At 44.3% G+C, this 21,870-nt stretch overlaps 1 protein-coding gene across 1 annotated transcript in view; it reads left to right on the forward strand.

Annotated features, from left to right (window-relative positions):
• Positions 1-21,870, forward strand: part of IGF1R (insulin like growth factor 1 receptor) — a 1,159,892-nt gene that overhangs the window by 857,197 nt on the left and 280,825 nt on the right. Inside the window, exon 7 of the mRNA XM_086958078.1 lies at positions 19,963-20,177. Coding sequence (XP_086814204.1) covers positions 19,963-20,177 — 215 coding nt within the window. The remainder of the gene's footprint in view (positions 1-19,962; positions 20,178-21,870) is intronic.

Below are 21,870 nucleotides of genomic sequence, written 5' to 3' on the forward strand. Positions count from 1 at the left end.
AGATTCTGCCTCAAGTAACAGTGTCCAATTTGACCAACTCTCTGAACAACTGCACACCATTTAAAGACATACCCTGTCCTACTGTCACACAACATATACATCTTAATTCCATTACGTGCCCTCTTGCTAGGAATGCACCGCCTAAAAATCCTAGCAGCCCTTGAAAAAGACCGAAGACTCATCCACAGATATTTCTTTCCCTGTAGCATAGATCTCAGAAAATCAATCCACAAAGTGATCAATGACAGACGCTATCTTAAAAAGACGGTCACAATCAGGGCAGTCTCCTGGCAACGCTAAATAAACCATTGCCGACAAAATGCAGCATCCGAAGCAGAAGCAAATACCGATCACGACTCTTGATTGCTGGAAATATAGCCATTGCCATCAAGGGACTAGTATACCAATATGAAGACATTGATGGCATCCTTATCAAGCCCATCAAAAAAGTTAAACCCAAGAACTTCTTAAACTCTTCCAGATTTGTTGGAGTCCACCGGGTTGCTCTAGAGTCTGGCCCAAGTCGGGCACCGTTGTCCCTAAAATACTGTTCAGCATACAAATTAGTCTGCTCAACAATCTCCACCAAAAGTACATCATTCATAAACAGCTGAAAAAATGTATAGGCAAAGAAAATTCTATATCCACTCTACACCTTGGGACACCAGTAATGTCAGGCAATGCCGGCTGCACCATGCCCGGGGCAACCCAGAGGTCAGCTCTTCCAATGGGAAGGCTTGCAGCCTAGGCTGCAGTCCATATGCCTCTTGCATACATCAATGTCCTCCTCTAAAACAGGCATTTCATCTGCACTGAGTGGCTTCATATGAAGATTCCTCTCGAACAGAAAATTCACTGCCAGAATCTTCCACTCCCTCCTCTGCCTCGAATGCAGAGTCAGTCTCATAATCGTGGTTAGAGGAAGACTCGAAAAGCATACTAACATAGGGCGGCTAGCCATAATCTTTACTAAGAAAGGAGATTTCACAAACAAGTCAACAACCACCAACACTGTACAAAATAAGTAATAAAGTGTGGCTTTATCACATAGATCTATATACTCAAAAACGATACGACTTACTTGCCAGAGACATCTACACTCACCATTACCTACTCTGCAGAGACACAGCTAAAACCCAACAATTTCCCACTAGAAAGAAAAAAAACAAATTACTCACAAGACAACAAAATACACATCAAGCACAAATACAAAAAGACTCTCACACTCAATAAAACAGAAGCTAAACATTACACCATTTTCAAAAACACATTCATGCAGGAAAATGTTTCTCATTTAGATTAAATAGTACATAAAATGTTTTCTTACCAACTGCATTCAACTACACAAACTGCAGAGCTGCTCTTGATGAAACCACAACGTGGAACATCAGTCAAAAGAGCAAAACTCTTGACCTAGAATAAAAAGAAGAAATAAAACATTACAATCCCAATTGACAAGAAATAAAACAATAATTATACCACGTGATGTCACTACTCAAATGGCCAATATGCCACCAAAGGAGACAGATAAACAGCCAAAAGTAAATAATAAATGATGCCCAATCCCATAGGGGCAACCCTTAACCAAGGGGCCATCACCAAACATAAATCAGGGGCAGATGGGCCTTCAAATAGGCCCGAATTAGGAGGTGGTCCTTTCCCAAGGGATCACCCCATGCACTAAAAAAAAAATCCCTGGTGCCTACTGAGGGCATTCCTGCTACATGATCGCTACCCGTGCAGCAGGAATGCCCTGAAAGATAACTCAGGGGAGAAAACAACTCTTTCCTCTCCCCGATACATCTATGCACAAGGAAACACCCCCTCCCGGAGCAGGAAACAACTACCTGCTTCTCCGGATGACTGGAAGCAAATTGCTTCCAGCGCGTCCGGTAGCTCCCGATGATGTTTATCCAGTATTATGGGTGTTTTTTTTATAGATTCACATGCCTGAATCATTCCCCGTCGTCGAGACGGGAGTCTCCAGGACATAGAAAAGTAATGTCCTATAGACATACATAGAGAAAAGTAGGCCTAAGGGCCTTGCCTTAGCAGCCTATCTATGTCCTTTTGTAAAAAGGACCAAACTCCAGAAGGTAGCCAATCAGCTACCACCGCCCTCTAGAACCTTCCGGTCAGGAGCCTCAGTCTATCAGATTTTCTACCGCACGTTGTGCTAGGGAGTCTCCACCTGAGTTCTCCTCAGGTTTTCCAAGTTTTCTCTTTTCTTCTCAGAAATTGGATATTTCCTTCATTTATACACCATGACTGAACAACAGAGGAAGGGTCTCTTCAAACTTGCTCTTCTTGTGGTAAGAAGAGGCTCCACGTCGACCTGCTTATACTGTCTTTATCCGGACCATTCTTCTAAAGAGTGTAGAATTTGTAGAACATTCTCTACAAAAACACTACAGGACAGAGAAGGCTGGCTGCTCATCTGGTTGAACAGGCTGAAAACCAGAGAGGACCTGGAATCTTCTGAGGACGGTGAGATGGCTTCAGTTTCTTCTAAATTATCCTTGAAGAGGCCAAGGGTTACTTCCCCTAGCCCTACAGACGTTCCTCCTAACAAGACTATTAAAAAGTCTTCTGAGGCAAGATCTACAACGTCTGACAAGGAGGCTCCTGCCTTCAGGAAGCCTGCGCCATCGTCGACGACGATTTCGTCTAAGATTACCTCAGCGCTGAAGAAGACTGTGTCTACAGTCTATGTTTCTACATCGACGACGACGGTGTCAACGACGATGGCGTCGTCAGCATTCTCATCGACGACGAGGACAACGCCATCGTCGACAGCGGGTAAGCCTGTGCCGTCGATTATCCTTATTACAAGGCCCTCGACGAAGATCCCGTCGACGACGACATCAGTGTCGACGACGAAGCCGAAACCGACGACGCAGTCGACGAAGACGCCCTCGTTGACAGGCATACCCTCGTCGAAGTCTCCGACGACGGTGAAGACATCGTCGACGACGAAGACCTCGTCGACGAGCGCGCCATCGACGGCGACTAAGACCTCGTCAACGAGCGTGCCATCGACGACGGAACCGTCGACGAAGGTACCGTCGACGAAACCATCATCGTCGACGATTAAAACTCAGTCGTCGACGACGCCATCGTCGATGCCATGGAAACAATCGGACTTGATTTCTCCGTTGTCAGCTGCCAGCCAGCCGCCTACAAAAAAGAGCACGAAACAACCTATAACCCCTGATTTAACATCTCCAAGTAGGGTGCAAAAGCTACCCCGTCACATATATTACAGGACGAGGAATCAGATGAAGACCAGTACGGACAGGCCAACAGTCCTTCAGATCTCATAGTAAAGTGCTAAAGCACCGATGAAGAGGGAGATGAGATGGTTTATACAGAAGAGGCTGAACATTCGCATGTCCAGACGGATGTTACATCTATGGTATGCCTTCCGGTGTCTATAGTTTCAGACTTACGGTTCTTGATCCAAGACTATAAGCAGCGCTTTCCTGAACCAACCAATGCCCCTTCAACGGAAGCAAGTCCAGTTACATCTGGACCGACACCATCCTCACGTCCTAGACCATCACCTTTGGTGATCCGTCAGGAAAGAGAACCAGTGCACAATGTCCCGTCTTCTGACGAAGAAGTCGGAGACCCAGAAGAGAGAGAGGTTCGGGACGACCAGTCCGACCATAGGGATGATGAGGACTACATCGCTCAATCTCCGGGCACTCCTGAACCCACTACCTCGGACTCACCGCCAGTGGACATTGGCGGATTTCACAATTTGGTAGAGAGAGCAGCCACGAGATTCCATATGAAAATGGAATCCCATGAAACAGACTGCTTCCTATATGATTTTAAAGACCCTGTTAGGAAAACAACAAGATCAATTCCTATCATTGAGCACATATGGGACAGGGAAAACAGCTGATTCAGACACCAGCCTCGGTCTCCGCAGTAGTTCCACGGCTGGACAAAAAGTATAAGGCACCAACAACAGCAGCAGCCTGCCTTACTGGGCATCCCAAGCCAGATTCTGTTGTTACTCAGGCAGCACAAAAGAACTCGAGGAATCCAGCATCCCCATTGTCAGCTCCACCGGACAAAGAGGGCAGGAAGCTTGACAGTATTGGCAAACGCTTTTCCACCACGTCGGCCATGACTGTGAAAGTGGCTAATTCCATTGCGCTTCTAGGCCGCTACAATAGGCAATTGTGGGAGGATATTGCCCCGTATCTAGCGGAACTACCGGATAACTTGAAGGAGGAAGTACAATCGCTCCTTAAGGAAGGCCAAACATCGGCATCAGAAATTATCGATTGTGCCGTAGATGTGGCTATGACCGGCTTCAGACAGCTAGCAGGGGCCGCGGTCTTGCGAAGGCAGGGGTGGCTTAGGGCTACATCCTTTCGCCAAGAGGTCCAAACCAAAGTACTGGACATGCCCTATGACGGCCAACACCTTTTTGGGGAAAAAATCGATGAGGCCCTGCAAACGACCAAAAAAGATACGGACACGGCACGAGCGCTGGGCACATTGATTTGGGAACATTGAGTTTAAGAACCAGTCCTTTCGAGGGAGCAGAGGTAAAGGGCAGTCCTCTCAGAGCACATCCTCATATTCCTATAACCAAGGCAGATCGCAATATCAACAGTGACAACAGCAACAAGGTCGTCGGACCTCGTACGGAAGGTCTAACTACAGGGGAAAAAATCAGAGGAAAACCGCTGGCGGACGCCAATGACCTTTTCCAACAGCCAGTCCATCCACAATTTTATTTTTTCAAACTTGGAGGAAAACTAACACACTTCCTCGACAATTGGAGATCAATTACAACGGATCGGTTGGTGCTCCAATTGATCCAATTCGGACATTCGTTAGAATTCAATTCAATTCCCCCGACTACTCCTCCTCGCAAGCTTTAACACAGGCGTCTACGATTACTCCTTCAAGAGGTCTCGTCAATGTTAAAGAAAGGAGCAATAGAGCGAGCACCAGCAGCTAATCAGAGGAAAGGGATTCTATTCCTGCTTCTTTCTAATACAAAAGAAAGGGAAGAAATGGAGGCCCATCCTAGACATCAGGGCACTCAACACATTCTTGAAGAGTCAATCTTAGTATGGTGACTATCCAAGAGATCTTGGGAGGAATGAGACTTTATGACGTCTTTAGACCTGCAAGACGCATAATACCACATCCTTATTGACAAAGGCCACAGGAAATTCCTCAGATTCGGAGTGGCAGGTCAGCACTATCAATTCTGTGTCCTCCCATTCGGCCTCAAGTCGGCACCCAGAATTTTCATCAAGTGCCTCTCCCCAGTGGCAGCCTTCCTACGTCAACAAGGACACCAAGTCTTCCCATACCTGGACGACTGGCTGGTGAAAGCACCATCTTTGAAAGACGCAGTCAAGTCTTCGAGCACCTGTCTCAATCTTTTCCAGCAACTGGGTCTGACGCTCAATCACGAGAAGTCAACCTAACAGCCCTCCCGAGTTCTTACCTTTCTCGGGGCGACATTAGATACAGAATGTTCAAAAGCATTTCCATCTCAGGAAAGGAAGCACAAGCTTATCACTCTGGCCACCTCAGTTGCCTCGAGAAAAACTTTGCCGGTCCGTACTTTCAAGTCCCTCCTGGGGATGATGTCCTCATGTATCCTGCTTATTCCACACTGCCGGCTCAGAATGCGCCTTCTGCAGGAAGCTTTGACCAGGCAATGGACTCGGAGCACAGGCTCTTTCGAAGATCGCATTGTGATAACACAGCAAATATCCAAGGCCTTGCTATGGGGGAGGTCGTCCAAAAACCTCTCGCAAGGACTGCTGCCTGCAGCCCCACACGTGATAACTACGGATGCCTCCCTAGAGGGTTGGGGAGCGGTCCTTCAAGAGCTGCAGATCAGCGGCAAGTGGACGGACCAGGAAAAGCAGCTCCATATCAATCTGCTAGAGCTGAGGGCAGTTTTTCTATCTCTGCAGGCTTTCCTGCTGCGCATCCAGAACTCCCCAGTGCTTGTCAGGACCGACAACACTACGACAATGCTCTACTTGAACAAACAGGGAGGAACGCGTTCGCTCACACTATCTCGCGAATCGCAGAAAATCTGGAACTGGCTTGTGCTCCACAGTATCACGCTGTCAGCAGAGTATGTCCCAGGCAAGGACAACATCATAGCAGATGCTCTAAGCAGACAGAGATCGCTGCCCCACGAATGGGAGCTAGAACAAGAAGTGCTGGATCACATCTTTTCGGAATGGGGAAGACCGCAGATCGACCTTTTTGCCACCTGGGAGAACGCCAAATGCCGCAACTTCGCAAGTTGGCATCCCCAACTGCGGTCCCTCGGAAATGCATTTTCCATCGCATGGAGCAACATGTTTGCGTACGCATTTCTGCCATTTCCCCTGATACCAAGAGTCCTTCGAAAAATGAAGGCAGAACACTGCACCCTGATTCTGATTGCCCCGTTCTGGCCGAGGCAGCATTGGTTCACGGACCCCCATCGCCTCTCAGTCCACCTGCCAATCCGTCTGGGCCAACATCCGTCCCTGCTCATGATGTCCAACGGCCAGGTACAGCACCCGAATCTGAAATCTCTAAGATTATCGGCTTGGCTCCTGATTAAAAGAGAGTTCTGCCAACTAGACATTCCGCAGGAGTGCAAAGATGTCCTCGCGAAAGCAAGAGCAGAGAGCACAAATAAGACCTATTCTGTCAAGAGGACTAACCTGCACTCCTGAAGTCTGTGGGGGTGATCTATGAGGGTCTTCAGAAGATAAGTTCCCAACTCCCAATCACCCCTGCACCCAGAAATACTCTGAGCCCAGGAACGAAAGGGAAAGGGGAAGTGGATAACAAACAAGAGAGACTGCCACACCCCGGTGTCTTCTAAGAACTGCGTAGTTGCTTGGGACACCTGCAAAAGTAACACCACATTAATACGTTCCCTCAAGGCTTGGAAATTCACAATTCACTGTTCACATTCCACAGTACTGGTTACTCTTCAGTGACACCATAGTTCAAGGAATACCTGATATGAGTGTGGATTGCGCCGCTCTCTGTAGAATAATCTAGCAGCAGATAGATGATGGTATGACTTTCATCCAGAGGAAGCTTGGACCGCTCTTTACTGTGAGTAAGGATATAACCTATATGCGCATATATTATAATCCCTAAACACTACTCCATATTGATGCAGTTCATAAGTGAAGGAAGGTCCTCAAAAAGATAGAATAGATGCTCCAAACTGGATAGCTGCTTTCTAATGAAATTCCAAGTCTATGTAGCAATGCTGGAGACTGCGCTGCTTGCCTTAACCCAAACCTTATCTCACAAATGTCTCGTGGCTCTTGAGTTCATGTATGAAACCGCTGGGTAAAGTTCAAAGGACAATTGCAGTCTATGCTTGAATGCTACGAAGGACTAAGAAGACTTGATCACAGACGGGACTTGTCGCGCAGCAAACAACTCTAATTGCCAGTCTCTAATTCTCAGAGCACAAAATGCAGTTCCAGAAAATAGCGCTGGGAATTCTCTGCAGTGGAACCAAAACAGGTAGAAGTCCGCTAAGAATTCTGTCAAAGCGGCTTACCTCAAACTTGTCGAGGCGAAGGGGAAATAACGGGACAAGCAGAGTCTGAGAATGCTTCGCAACTGGGAAGGAGGAAATTGCCAGCTCGAATAACTCCAAATGACGAATCCAAACGAAAACGGCAGCCAGAATGAGAAGCCTCGAAGAGCCTCTCCGGAATGCTGCCGCTATCACCAAAATGACGGTTGAAGTGCGCAGTGCTCAGTCAGAGCGCGCACGAAATGGCCGCTCACAGAAAGAAGGCTAGAACGCTAACCTCGTGCACGAGCGGCACAATGCTGACTTGACCAGTAAGCTGCAACGTTCCTGCTTCGATGGTTTTCTGCAACCGCAGGAACGGTAAAACCAGGGAAACTTCTTAAATCTTATACCTGGCAATGGAGCAAAGCGTGTTGACACCAGGGCGGGCTTGACAGTACCCCCCACCAAAATCCCCCTTCCAGGTTTCAGAGGGAAAGTCTTGTGAAATGCTGCCACTAATCTGGGGGCATGAACGTTACAGCTAGGCTCCCACAATCTCTCCTCTGGGCCATAACCTTTCCAGTCCACTAAGTAGAACAATCTACCCCTCTTCAACTTGGAATCTAGGATCCTTTTAACCTCAAACTCTTCAGAAGACTGGATTAAAATGGGTACTGGAGGGGCTTCCTGCCGTAGGTGAGGCGGACTTTTCTTTACCAAGGAAACATGAAAAGTTGGATGGATCTTCATAGAACTGGGAAGAGAGACTCTTACACTGACAGGGTTTATCATCTTGTCTACCGGAAAAGGGCCCACAAACCTCGGTTGGAACTTCTTATTCCCTCCCAGTCTCATGTGTTTAGTGGAAATCCAAACCAAATCTCCCGATTTAAACTGAGGACTGTCCCTTCTTTTACGATCAGCTGACCTCTTATAACTAGCCTTAGCCTTAGAAAGATTAGAAAAGGCCAACTGATACGATTGTTGTAAATTAGAAAGAACCTCTTGAGCAGCCGGAACCTCAACATCGACCTTACCCACTCTCATGTTTGGATGCCTCCCAGAATTTAAAAAGAACGGGGAAAAACCTGAGGCAGAATGGATAGAATTATTGTAAGCAAACTCCGCCGTACTAAGTAAGGATGGCCAATCGCCTTCCCAATCCATAAGGTACAAACGGAGATATTGCTCTAAATCCTGATTTACCCGCTCGGTTTGTCCATCCGTTTCTGGGTGGAAACTGGTAGACAGTCGAGAGTCCACTCCCATTCCTTTTAGAAAAGACCTCCAAAAACGGGACACAAATTGCGGGCCACGATCCGAGATCACAACTTTTGGAATACCATGTAACCTGACCACATGTTGGACAAACAATTCAGCTAACTGAGGAGCAGTCGGAAGGGACTTTAAAGGAATGAAATGGCTCATTTTAGAAAACTGATCCACCACCACCCAAATAGTTGTACTTCCTTGACTGGAGGGTAGGTCAACAATAAAATCCATGGAGATCGTATGCCAGGGAGAAGGGGCCACTGGTATAGGTTGAAGTAACCCTTGTGGAAGTTGTCTCATAACTTTTCCTTTGACACATTGCTCACAAGTGGCTATGAACTGTCTTACCTGAGCTTCCATGCCCGGCCAAATGAATTCTCTCTTAATCAAATCCAAAGTCTTTGCAACTCCCTTGTGACCTGCCAACATATGGTCATGGAACTGCTGAATGATTCTTACTCGAAGATCTTCGCTGGGAACAAAGATTTTTCCAGACTGATAAGGTTTTCCTTCCTTAATTACTCGATCTGGGCCTTCCTTATCCCAATTTTCAAACTTCACTTGGGTAAATTCTGCACGAATTCTGTCTCCCAAATCATCTTCCACTGAAGTCGCCACGATCTTTTCTTTGGGAATAACAAAACTCTCCGTCTGATGCTCAGCTTCGCTACCCAACTCCAACCGGGACAAGGCATCCGCTTTTGCATTAGCTGCTCCTGGCTTATATGTTAGGACAAAATCATAGTCTGCAAAGAAAAGAGACCACCTCAATTGCCGAGGAGTTAAAGTTCGAGCAGACTTCAAAAATTGGAGATTCCTGTGATCAGTGAAAACAGTAATTGAATGTCTGGCTCCCAGAAGATAATGCCGCCAAACCTGGAAGGTGTCCTTAACCGCCAATAGCTCCTTATCAGCAATTGAATAGTTAATCTCTGCCGGGGTGAGTTTACGAGAATGATAGGCAACCGGATGAAGCTGACCAGTGTTCTTATGTCGCTGAGATAAGATTCCCCCAATTGCTAAATTCGAAGCATCAGCCTCCACAAAAAATGGTTCATTCAAATCTGGATGCTGTAGGATGGGTGCTGTGGTGAATGCCTCTTTCAACGATTGAAAAGCCTCTTCAGTTACAGGTTCCCACACAAATTTTTCATTCTTCCGCAACAATTTAGTTATGGGACTCACTTTACTTGAAAAATTATGAATGAATCGTCTGTAAAAATTTGCAAACCCAAGGAAACTTTGTATCTCCTTAACAGATCGAGGCGCTGGCCAACCTTTTATGGCTTGCAATTTGGTATCGTCCATAGACACCCCTTCGGGAGACAGAATGAAGCCCAAAAACTCTACTTTGGACGAATGGAAAACACATTTTTCTAGCTTTACATATAGCTGATTCTCAAGTAGTCTTTCAAGAATGGCTCGTACATGACCCACATGCTCTTCTCGACTGTTTGAGCAAATTAAAATGTCGTCTATGTAAACAACTGCAAAGCGATCCAGATACTCACGAAGAATGTCATTTACAAAGTGCTGGAACGCGGCTGGGGCATTACAGAGCCCAAAAGGCATCACCTGGTATTCAAATAATCCCAGTCTGGTGCGAAACGCGGTCTTCCATTCTTCCCCTTCGGCCATTCGGACCAAATGGTAAGCTCCTCTAAGGTCTAGTTTTATGTAAATATGTGCTTCCTTGACCTGGTCTAAAAGTTCCGAAATGAGAGGCAAAGGATAGCGATTTTTTTTTTGTGACCAAATTGAGCGCTCTATAATCAATGCAGGTTCGCAAGGATCCATCCTTCTTAGGGATAACAAAAGAGAGGGGACGACACTGGAGACTGGGATGGGCGTATGAATCCATTGGCTAGATGTTGATCGATGTATTCTTTGAGATGCAAATTCTCCGGTTCTGAAAGGGCATAAATACGACTGCACGGAAGACCTGCTCCTGGCTCCAATTCAATGCGACAGTCGTAAACTCGATGAGGAGGTAACCTCTGTGCCTCCTGTTCATTGAACACCTCCTTCAAGTCTTGGTACTCTTCTGGGATCTCCGGAATTTCCAAGGAGCAGATGGTTTGAACTTGATCTTCAAAACTAGATGACATGGACTGATGAAGTACCGTCGGGAAGGAAGCTTGACAATGTTCTTGGTAATACTCGGATGACATATCCAACGTGCGCTTGGCCCAATCAATTTTAGGGTTATGTTCTGTAAGCCAAGGCAGACCGAGAATTAATTGAAACTGTGGAGCGTCAATTAAATTGAATCGCACCAAACTCCGGTGGTTCCCAGGACCAAACACAGTGATTGTCTCAGTATCCGCTACAATGGGCCCAGAAGACAGGTTTGTACCATCCACTGCTCGAACTGGCTCTGGCCTTAATTTCTTTTCAAATCGGATACCCAGAGATTTAGCAAATTGAATATCGCAGAAATTCCCAGTTGCTCCCGAATCAATCATAATTGAGATATTTTGGTGAACTGCTTCTCCAAACTGGATTTTACTGGACAAAATGAGATGGGGAGCGGAACATTGTAAGGTGTTGGCTAAAGACTGCAATTTTGGAGCTGACTCTTGTGTCGCTTCCACCAGTGCAACTCCGTCTACTGGTGGAGCCGATCTTTTACCAACGTAGACGTCTTTGGCCTCTTAGAACATTCTCGAACAAAGTGGCCCGGTTGACCACAATACATACACAGCTTGCCTGCTCGACGCTTTTCTCGTTCTTCCTTGCTGAGAGGACCCCGCACTGATCCAATCTGCATAGGTTCCTCGGCTTGACTTCCATCATGACTCTTACTGACTTCTGTCCGAGCTCGATCCAACCTTGGCGGAACCGACCGGAAATCCTTGCGTCTTTCACTCCTCCTTTCCGACTGTCGCTGATCGATATGCAACACTAAATCAATTAACTCAGACAAATCAGTTGGTCTTTTTGGAATCTGGGCTAATCCATCCTTGAGCTCATCCTTAAGACCCCTGTAAAAAATGGCGGCCCTCTTGGGCCACCATTGGTCAATTGGTCTCTACAATGAGTTGGTTAAATTGCGCAATATAAGCCACAAGCTCCTTATTCCCCTGCTTTAAATCCAACAACTCATTGTCGGTGGCCTGCGAAATGGTCCTTCTGTCGAAAATGCGTAGAAATTCTGCCTTAAAATCTTCAAACTTGTAGAGTACCGGGTCATCTGCTGATACCAAGGGTAGAGACCATGCTGCTGCATCTCCACTCAGATAAGACAGAACAAAAGCCACTTTGGACTGATCCTCCTTAAACAAAATGGGTTTGCACAAAAAATGCAGTGAGCACTGTGTCAGAAAAATTTGGGCCTTATGAGGATCCCCTTGAAATCTTTCGGGAGGGGCCAAAGGAATGGTGGGTGACATGGCATGCACTACTTGGGTAGTTAACTCTGAGGAAGACGAGGATGGGGCAAAACTCTGAAACTTTGATCTTTCAAAACTTGGGCTTGGACTAATGGCTAACTCATCTAATCTTTGACGTAAATAGCTAGTCTCCTGATTGGACTTCCTAATCTCTTCCTGAGTTTCACTCAACTGTTTCTGCATACCTTCTAGAACGGAGGTCAATGCCTTAACATCCCAACCCTCAGCCTTCTCGCCCAGACAGAAGGCACAATGTGTCTTATTGGCACTTCAATCTGTCAAGAGGACTAACCTGCACTCCTGAAGTCTGTGGGGGCGATCTATGAGGGTCTTCAGAAGATAAGTTCCCAACTCCCAATCACCCCTGCACCCAGAAATACTCTGAGCCCAGGAACGAAAGGGAAAGGGGAAGTGGATAACAAACAAGAGAGACTGCCACACCCTGGTGTCTTCTAAGAACTGCGTAGTTGCTTGGGACACCTGCAAAAGTAACACAACATTAATACGTTCCCTCAAGGCTTGGAAATTCACAATTCACTGTTCACATTCCACAGTACTGGTTACTCTTCAGTGACACCATAGTTCAAGGAATACCTGATATGAGTGTGGATTACGCCGCTCTCTGTAGAATAATCTAGCAGCAGATAGATGATGGTATGACTTTCATCCAGAGGAAGCTTGGACCGCTCTTTACTGTGAGTAAGGATATAACCTATATGCGCATATATTATAATCCCTAAACACTACTCCATATTGATGCAGTTCATAAGTGAAGGAAGGTCCTCAAAAAGATAGAATAGATGCTCCAAACTGGATAGCTGCTTTCTAATGAAATTCCAAGTCTATGTAGCAATGCTGGAGACTGCGCTGCTTGCCTTAACCCAAACCTTATCTCACAAATGTCTCGTGGCTCTTGAGTTCATGTATGAAACCGCTGGGTAAAGTTCAAAGGACAATTGCAGTCTATGCTTGAATGCTACGAAGGACTAAGAAGACTTGATCACAGACGGGACTTGTCGCGCAGCAAACAACTCTAATTGCCAGTCTCTAATTCTCAGAGCACAAAATGCAGTTCCAGAAAATAGCGCTGGGAATTCTCTGCAGTGGAACCAAAACAGGTAGAAGTCCGCTAAGAATTCTGTCAAAGCGGCTTACCTCAAACTTGACGAGGCGAAGGGGAAATAACGGGACAAGCAGAGTCTGAGAATGCTTCGCAACTGGGAAGGAGGAAATTGCCAGCTCGAATAACTCCAAATGACGAATCCAAACGAAAACGGCAGCCAGAATGAGAAGCCTCGAAGAGCCTCTCCGGAATGCTGCCGCTATCACCAAAATGACGGTTGAAGTGCGCAGTGCTCAGTCAGAGCGCGCACGAAATGGCCGCTCACAGAAAGAAGGCTAGAACGCTAACCTTGTGCTAGAGCGGCACAATGCTGACTTGACCAGTAAGCTGCACCGTTCCTGCTTCGATGGTTTTCTGCAACCGCAGGAACGGTAAAACCAGGGAAACTTCTTAAATCTTATACCTGGCAATGGAGCAAAGCGTGTTGACACCAGGGCGGGCTTGACATATTCGTTAAAATGGAAACGCTTTTGCATTTGGTGTAAGGACAAAGATCTACATCCCTTTAAGGCTACTCAGGAGCAGTTACTTCCATATCTGCTACACCAGGCACAGACGGGACTTGCGCATGCCTCTATCAGAGTACATTTGGCAGCAATTTCTCGCTTTACAAGAACTTCAAAAGGGCCCTCTCTCTGGTCACACCGGTTAATAAAGCAATTCCTTAAGGGGCTTTACAGATCCTTTCCTCGCCCACGGAGAGTTCCACCAACATGGCATCTTAATGTGGTTCAGTGTAAAAAAACTTTTTGGCATAATATCAACACAATGGGAAGGAGAAACTGCACAAAGGAACAAAACTCAATAAATGTAAAAAACCAAGTATCATTTAATAAGTGTGTAAAAATTCATATTAAAAACAATTAGTGAAAAACATAAATACAGCTCAATAATACAAGGAACAAGCTAAATAATATTTATGTAGTACATACAAAATACATCTATTAAAAAAATTCTATTGTGACGGTGGCAATCTATATTGTCTATATGGTTTTAATGGAGAGCAGCTGGAGCGGCAAGCTCCAGCTGCTCTCCATTAAAACCATAAGAAATCGGCAGTATTAATGCTTTCTTGCTTCTGCATTTTAAAGGACACTTCGTAGAATCGGTTTCGAAGTGAACGTATTATTGACTGCATACCCCTGATATCCTCTTCTGTGGGTTCGAAGAATACAGACATGCTTTCTCTGATTCTTTGATTTAGTAATCGCCTTTAAGATAAGCAGTAAGGGATCAAGTCGGTGGGTTATCAGGACTTATGAGCGTTCACCCAAACAAGGCTTCTTTGATTGCAATAATCTGGCTATCGCATATCTTGATTTTACTTGTGGCTCCTGAAGAAGGCGTTTTTCACAACGCCGAAACGCGCGTCGAACAATATAGATTGCCACCGTCAAAATAGAATTTTTTTAATAGATGTATTTTGTATGTACTACATAAATATTATTTAGCTTGTTCCTTGTATTATTGCGCCGTATTTATGTTTTTCACTAATTGTTTTTAATATGAATTTTTACACACTTATTAAATGAAACTTGTTTTTTTACATTTATTGAGTTTTGTTCCTTTGTGCAGTTTCTCCTTCCCATTGTGTTGATATTATGCCAAAAAGTTTTTTTACACTGTGTTGTTCCCTGTAATACGAATTGATTTCTCTCACAGGGGGTCCTTGTTATTTACACTATCTTAATGTGGTTCTCAACCAGTTGATGAAGCACCCTTTCGAGCCTATTCACAGAGCAGATGTCAAATACATCTCCTGGAAAACTGCCCTTCTATTGGCCCTGACCTCAGCAAGAAGGGTCAGCAAACTACAGGCTCTTTCGATACAAAATCCCTTCATGCAGTTCAAGGAAGACAGAGTGGTTTTAAGAACTAACCCTCGATTTATTCCTAAGGTCCAGTCGGACTTTCATCTAAATGAACCTCTAGTCCTCCGATCTTTCTTCCCAAATCCCAGCACTGCAGCTGAAAGGTCCCTGCACTCTCTGGACCTGAAGAGGTGTCTTAAATTTTACCTCGACAAGACACAAAATTTTAGGAAAACGAACCAGATTTTCATCGCCTTCAGTAGACCAAGAAAAGGCATGCCGCTTTCCAAGCAAAGTATTTCACGATGGATATCTACGGCAATTGCCTTTTGCCGCGACAAAGCAGGACGTCCGTTACACTCCAAAGTAAGAGTTCATTCTACAAGAGCTGTGTCCACATCGGCAGCGCTCTTTGCGGGGGTGCCAATATTGGAAATTTGCAGGGCAGCGAACTGTAAGTCGCCGCATACCTTCACCAGGCACTGCTGCCTAGATACGGAACTGATGCAGGATGCAGCAGTAGGCCAGGCTGTGCTTCGCCATCTATTCCAGTGAGGTGAGCCTTCCTCCTTCCCGCCATCCTTTGCTGGTATGCACATTTATTTACTTATTTCTTGTTACTTGTTGATGGCTTTTAGTCGTATGATATGTATTATCTCAGACTACTGTATGCTGTTCCATCGGAAATGTGCATAATGTACTGCTTACTACTCTGATTCAGGCATGTGAATCTATGAAAGTCACCCATAATACTGGATAAGAAATGCGTTACTTACCTGTAACTGCAATTTTCCAGTATTGGGGTCTTTCATAGATTAACATGCAACCCTCCCTTCTTCCCTGGAAGGACCCACTTCTCTCTCTAACAAGTATTATGCCTACCTAGCTTGGTGCGTACGAAAATCTGAGAGACTGAGGCTCCTGACAGGAAGGTTCTAGAGGGAGGTGGTAGCTGATTGGCTACCTTCTGGAGTTTGGTCCTTTTTACAAAAGGACATAGATAGTCTGCTAACGTAAGGCCCTTAGGCCTACTTTTCTCTATGTATGTCTATAGGACATTACTTTTCTATGTACCGGAGACTCCCGTCTCGACGACGGGGAATGATCCAGGCATGTGAATCTATGAAAGACACCAATACTGGATAACTGCAGTTACAGGTAAGTAACACATTTCTTACGCACGCTGACATCATAGGATTGTCGGGGGGGGGGTCGGGTGGCAGCGGAAACTCCTACTCTGCCATCCCTTATTGTGGGGGGTAGATAGGCTGGCCATGGGAGGAGCGCTAGCACTTCCACATGATGGGTGCCATGACAGAACCGTTCTGTGACTTATGACGGAACCATTCCGTGACTTATGATGGAACCATTCCGTCATGAGCATGGAAGCGGTTAAAAAAGAGAGTAAGTAGTTGAATATAGACGTTTTCAAACAGTGTGTTGACAACCATTCTTTCTATCAGTAATGTGTCTTTATTTTGGGGCCATATTAATTGAACATGAAATTCATCCATTGAGCATGGAATTTACCCCAATGGACAAGCAAAATTGGTGCATGTTACCCCAGGAAATTGAAAGTACTTGCTCCCACAATATTTCTTATCCTTGTACCAACAACGTGTTTGAGCAGGGAAGTGATAAAATATGTCCAAAATCCAAGGACCAGTCAGGAACAGAATCTTCCTTTGTTCAGGAGATGCTGTCAAGTCCAACTCTTTCTTGCATGTCAGAGAGGCAGTTTCACATTCTCTACACTACAGTGATGACACTCTGTATGCTGAGTATCTCATATGGCCATCCTTGGCCTCAGTACCAGCCTTTTACAGCTTTACAGTGACCCGCGTTAAGAAAACATTCAGTGCCTGTAAAGGACGCCTTTTGAAAGAATCCCCTCTACCACATCCCCGCCTTTTGAGCAGGGGATGTAGTAGAGGGCTACATTCTTTCAAAAGGAGTTCTCGCATCTGCAGAATGTTTATGCGGGGGGGGGGGTATGTTCAATACAGGAGGACTGAGTTGATTATGGTGATAAGCTAGTGGCAAGGCTATAGATCTGAGCTGTCCATAATGAAAAGTTATGATAAAGGCAATAATCTTGGATTTATTTAATCTGAAAAGCATATGTTAAAGCCAAGGGCTTTAACGGAGGGGTTGATTTTGGAAAAGGGGGTGGTGATGGACAGAGTTTCTGAATGATGCAGAATACTCCTACCCAGTCAAGAGATCAGGGCTTGATCCCTCACCGTTTTTTAGCTCACTGCACCATCCCAGCTCAGAACCTGGCTACATGCAAATTAGTCTGTTCCTGTCCCAGTGCATGATGGGAACAGGGCAAACCAAACTACCAAGCCAATTCTTATACTGGAGGGGTTGCCATTATACTGTGTTATACCTTACAGACTAGTATTTTGGTCCTTGATTTGTTGTTGGGAACCACAGTGACAATCCTTGGGCTATAAGATTTTCTCTTTGAGAATCCTTATTGTGCCTATTTCGAAGGGTTGTTTTTTATTTTGCTAACTGTAATTTTGTACATATTTGTAATTTTGACTGCATGCGTCTAATTGCCTTGCGGGAATGCTTATGTGGAACACAGAAGGCCAGAGCTGATTGTTGGAGGAAATCAATAATGAAGCCCATATGACTGATTGGTTCACTGGAAAAGGTTATTTCAGAGGCCACAGGTACAAAGCGTGTGTTATGAAAACGAATGAGAAATGCAGCAGGCATGATTTATTTATTGTGCAAATAGATTTGTAAAGCAACTACGCATTAAGAGTGAATTGTGTTTTCACTACGTTAAAGCCTGTAGACAATTATTGCGGCAGATTAATGTAGCAATCAAGGGTTTTGGTGTTGGTTACCCCCAACTGGCCAAACCTGCACAGAAGATTTGCTCTTCGATAATCCTTGTATAACCCTCTTGTGAGGAGTTGAATATTATTTTTCAAACTGCCATTTTGTGTATATATAATTCTTTGATTATATGCATCAGAATTGCCTTGTGGGAAAGCTTATGCAGAATTCAGTAGGCCTGAGTTATGTTGAAGAGCCAATGTTTAAGGCTTTAGGCATGATTGTTTCATTGGGAACCTTTGTCAGATGCCATAAGTCCGATCTTTTTATTATGAAATGTTTTAACGTTATGGCAAAGGCCATAGGCCTGACCAATTTATTGTGAACATAATTTTTTATTTTAAGTCAATAGGGCTTTGATGGTAGATTGTAGTTACACTGTGCTAAAGGCTGTAGAGAGATATTTTGATAATGGAATCTCTTAGATTACTGTAGTAGGTAAGGATTTGGGGGTTGGTTATTTCCTTTGATAAACTCTTAGGTTTGAAGATTTGCCCTGTAATAACACTTGCGAAACCCTATTGGGCGGGGAAAGGGTTCTGTAAGGTGTGGTTTTGACTGATGCTTGTAAGTAAAAATCATTAAACAAAGCACTACATACATACATACATACATTTACATACATAGTGGGTCTTGGGGTTAACCTGCTTGTGTCTCGGTTAGTGTTGTTTACATTCCACTTCTTCCAACCACTGTATTAGGCATGAGTCAATAGTGTGGCCCATTTCTGCAGTGGACTTTTTTGCCATGTGAATGATGTTATTTTTGCCCATCTTGCACTTTCCCCTGAAAATGAATGAGGTTCAGTGCCTGGGCTGGTGGGAAATACATTTATTGGTCCCTTTTTTCCTTCTATGTCCCCTTTCCTTCTCTTCCTTTTTTAGAACAATTTGCTGCTCTTCAGTGAGATCTACACATTTTACTATGATTTTTACTTTATTTTGTTTATGCTTGTTTAGTTTGCGTTTCATATATTGTTGATGGTTAGGTGAGTGAATTCAAGAATTTGTTAACATGTGGATCGAAAAATATTTGAGGGCAAGGATGAGTAACATGGATATGCATGTATTACCTAGTTAGTGCCTTACCACATCAGTGGCTGAGGATGCACCTTCAGTTATGGCAGGTCTGACGGCATCGACAGAGCTTGTTTTTAAGGACGACGACTGGTGAAGGTATGGATGCAAACGTGCTAGATGGAAGGGGACATGCATACTACTGATATACTACCAAGTATGTGTCCAACTGTACTCGCAGTTTCTGATTGCACCAGTTGGTGGTGCTGTTGCTCATTGGTTGATAATGGTAGCCTGTCAATGGATTTTTTATAATGATTTTATCATTTAGGTTATTTTATACTTTTGATTTCTTAATGAATAAAAACCTAATTGGGTGTACCATGTCTTTGCTTATATGATCACCAGCAGGTTAATTTATTTCGGTGTGCATCGCATCGCATTATTTTGCCATATTCAAAATTACATCACTCCAACCCCCTTTAATGAAATTACAGATAACCATGAAGCAGTAGTAGGAAATCTAAAGCTTGGTCGTTGACTGAAAAAGTAACCATAACAACTGTCATTCTTAATACTCGCTTCTAAGTATGGGTTGGTACAGTTTATGTAGAGCAGGAAGCTAAATGCCGAACATAAAAACTGAATGTGAACTTCAGTTTCCTTTACATCAGTAGCATTGATTTGCAGAAGTTCAAGTAATGTTGCCCATTTTACCTTGTTGGCAAAAGCTATGAACATTTGCACTGTGCTTTGTCTTCAAACAACACCCCCCCACCAACGTAACAGATGCACACCTAGATGCAGATCTCCCCACTCTAAACATACCCCCTCTCACTTTCTGTCCCTCCAGTAAAGTACTTTCTGAATTTACCTTGAAGTGCAGTATGTATGGCTTGTTGAAAATGCAGAGGGTAGACTAATACAATGATCTTTCTCATCTTTACCAATTATGTAGCAATTATTCCTTTTACGCTGTGGATAATCAAAACCTGCAGCAGCTTTGGGACTGGAATTACCACAACTTGACGATTGATGAGGGGAAGATGTACTTTGCTGTGAATCCCAAACTTTGCTTATCGGAGATCACCCGCATGGAGGAGGTGACAGGAACCAAAGGGCGCCAGAGCACCGGTGACATAAACCCGAAGAATAATGGCGAGCGCGCTTCTTGTAAGTAACAGAGCAGTTGTTTTGGGGGACGGGGTGGTTTAATTTCATACTCTTTCTTGTACCATTCAGGAATAGAAATATTTGTAAAATAAAACTTATGGCTGGCCTTACCCATTGGAACATACCATTTACAGAGAACATAAGTATTTTTAACAACATGGTTAAGAATTTATGTAGCATCAGTTTTGAATCTGTGGTTAAAAACACTGCAAATAGAGGTTTCAGGATTTCTTTCCTAATGCGATTGAAGTCTGGGGTGAGGTACAGCTCGTCCAGAAAAAAATTCCAGTATTGGAGGGATATAGCCAGAAAGGTTTATGTCTCCTTGTATAATGGGACAAATCTGCCGAATATTGCGATTGTCAAGCTTTATGCTATCTGCCGAATGATTGATGAGGCGTTGAATGAGTGTTTGAGTATTTGTGTGTTCAGTGGATATGTCTTCACAATGACTAAAGCTAGCATGAAGCATTCTAAAATAATTGACTTTCTTCTGGATTTTTCACAGCAAAGTCCTTGGTTAATTTGTTAATATTTTGTTAGCACAGTCAGTAAAGCATAAAGGGCCTATTTACAATGTTGGTCGGAAAGCCTCTGACCAACATTTTAGGTTTAAAGTCCGACCGCTGTATAATGATGATGGCGGTTGGAGTTTAAACTGGCTGGGGAATCCGGCACGGTTCTGACGGGCTCCTGGAGCAAGTCGAACAGGACTCATAATCCCTTAAGGATGGCGTTTCCGCTGTCGGGTTTATTATGTCGGTTTCCGACAGCCAATCCATGTCGGCCTTTCTGACATGGATTGGCTGTCGGAAATTCCCTTTGGGAGCCCCATTCCCCCCCTGGCCTTCCGCATTTGGCCCTGGGGGGGCACCTATGGTGTCTCCCTAAACATCCCTGCAGTATGTTGCAGGCACCGTGAGGTTATTCAAAGAAACCTTATAGTTCAAGTCACATTATTCGAAATAACAGTAAGTCAATCAGAGTAACTCTACATCTCGTTACTGTTGAATAAGCTGGGACTTTTGCACTCAGATACAAATATAATCATAGAGATGACCTCTTTAAGGTGTGAACTCAGTAGTTGTGCAGTCGCTGTTTTAACATCCACCCGCAAGCCAAACATGGTTTGGAGAAATTTTTGAGGTCTCGACTTCGGTCCGACAGATTTGCTAATACAACTCTGATAGATTTGCAACACTAATGCTTAGGACTCTTTTTATCAATAGGATAAGGACTAGTGCCTAGTGTGACAAAAAAAACTTTTGCTCTGAATAAGTCCCAATATTGTGGGACGAAACACATTGGCTGGGTCTTCAGTGTCATAAATGTGAAATGATCATTAAAAGAACATATATATCGCTTAGACAAGACAATCTGATGCTTTATTTGTTTTTTTCTTGATGTAGTTATTCTGATACATTTACTGGTATTTAGAATAATGTGACTTGAACAATAAGGTTTCTTTAATTAACTACTCAAATAGACTGTGCTCCTTTTCCTATAAGCTTTGTGAGCTTTACCTTTGCGGTGCTCTTAACGGTTCACCCTGAAAGAGAGCATGTCCTAATTAGGAACAATACAGTGTCTTGCATTTATATACCACTACCTTTTTTTGTATTCTTGAAGGCAGTGTGAATTGCCTTCCACATATTGCAGGGATGTATTGAAACTTTCATTTTTGTATGGGAGC

The sequence above is a fragment of the Lissotriton vulgaris genome, chromosome 2_1 (genome assembly GCF_964263255.1).
Source record: "Lissotriton vulgaris chromosome 2_1, aLisVul1.2, whole genome shotgun sequence".
Lineage (NCBI taxonomy): Eukaryota > Metazoa > Chordata > Amphibia > Caudata > Salamandridae > Lissotriton > Lissotriton vulgaris.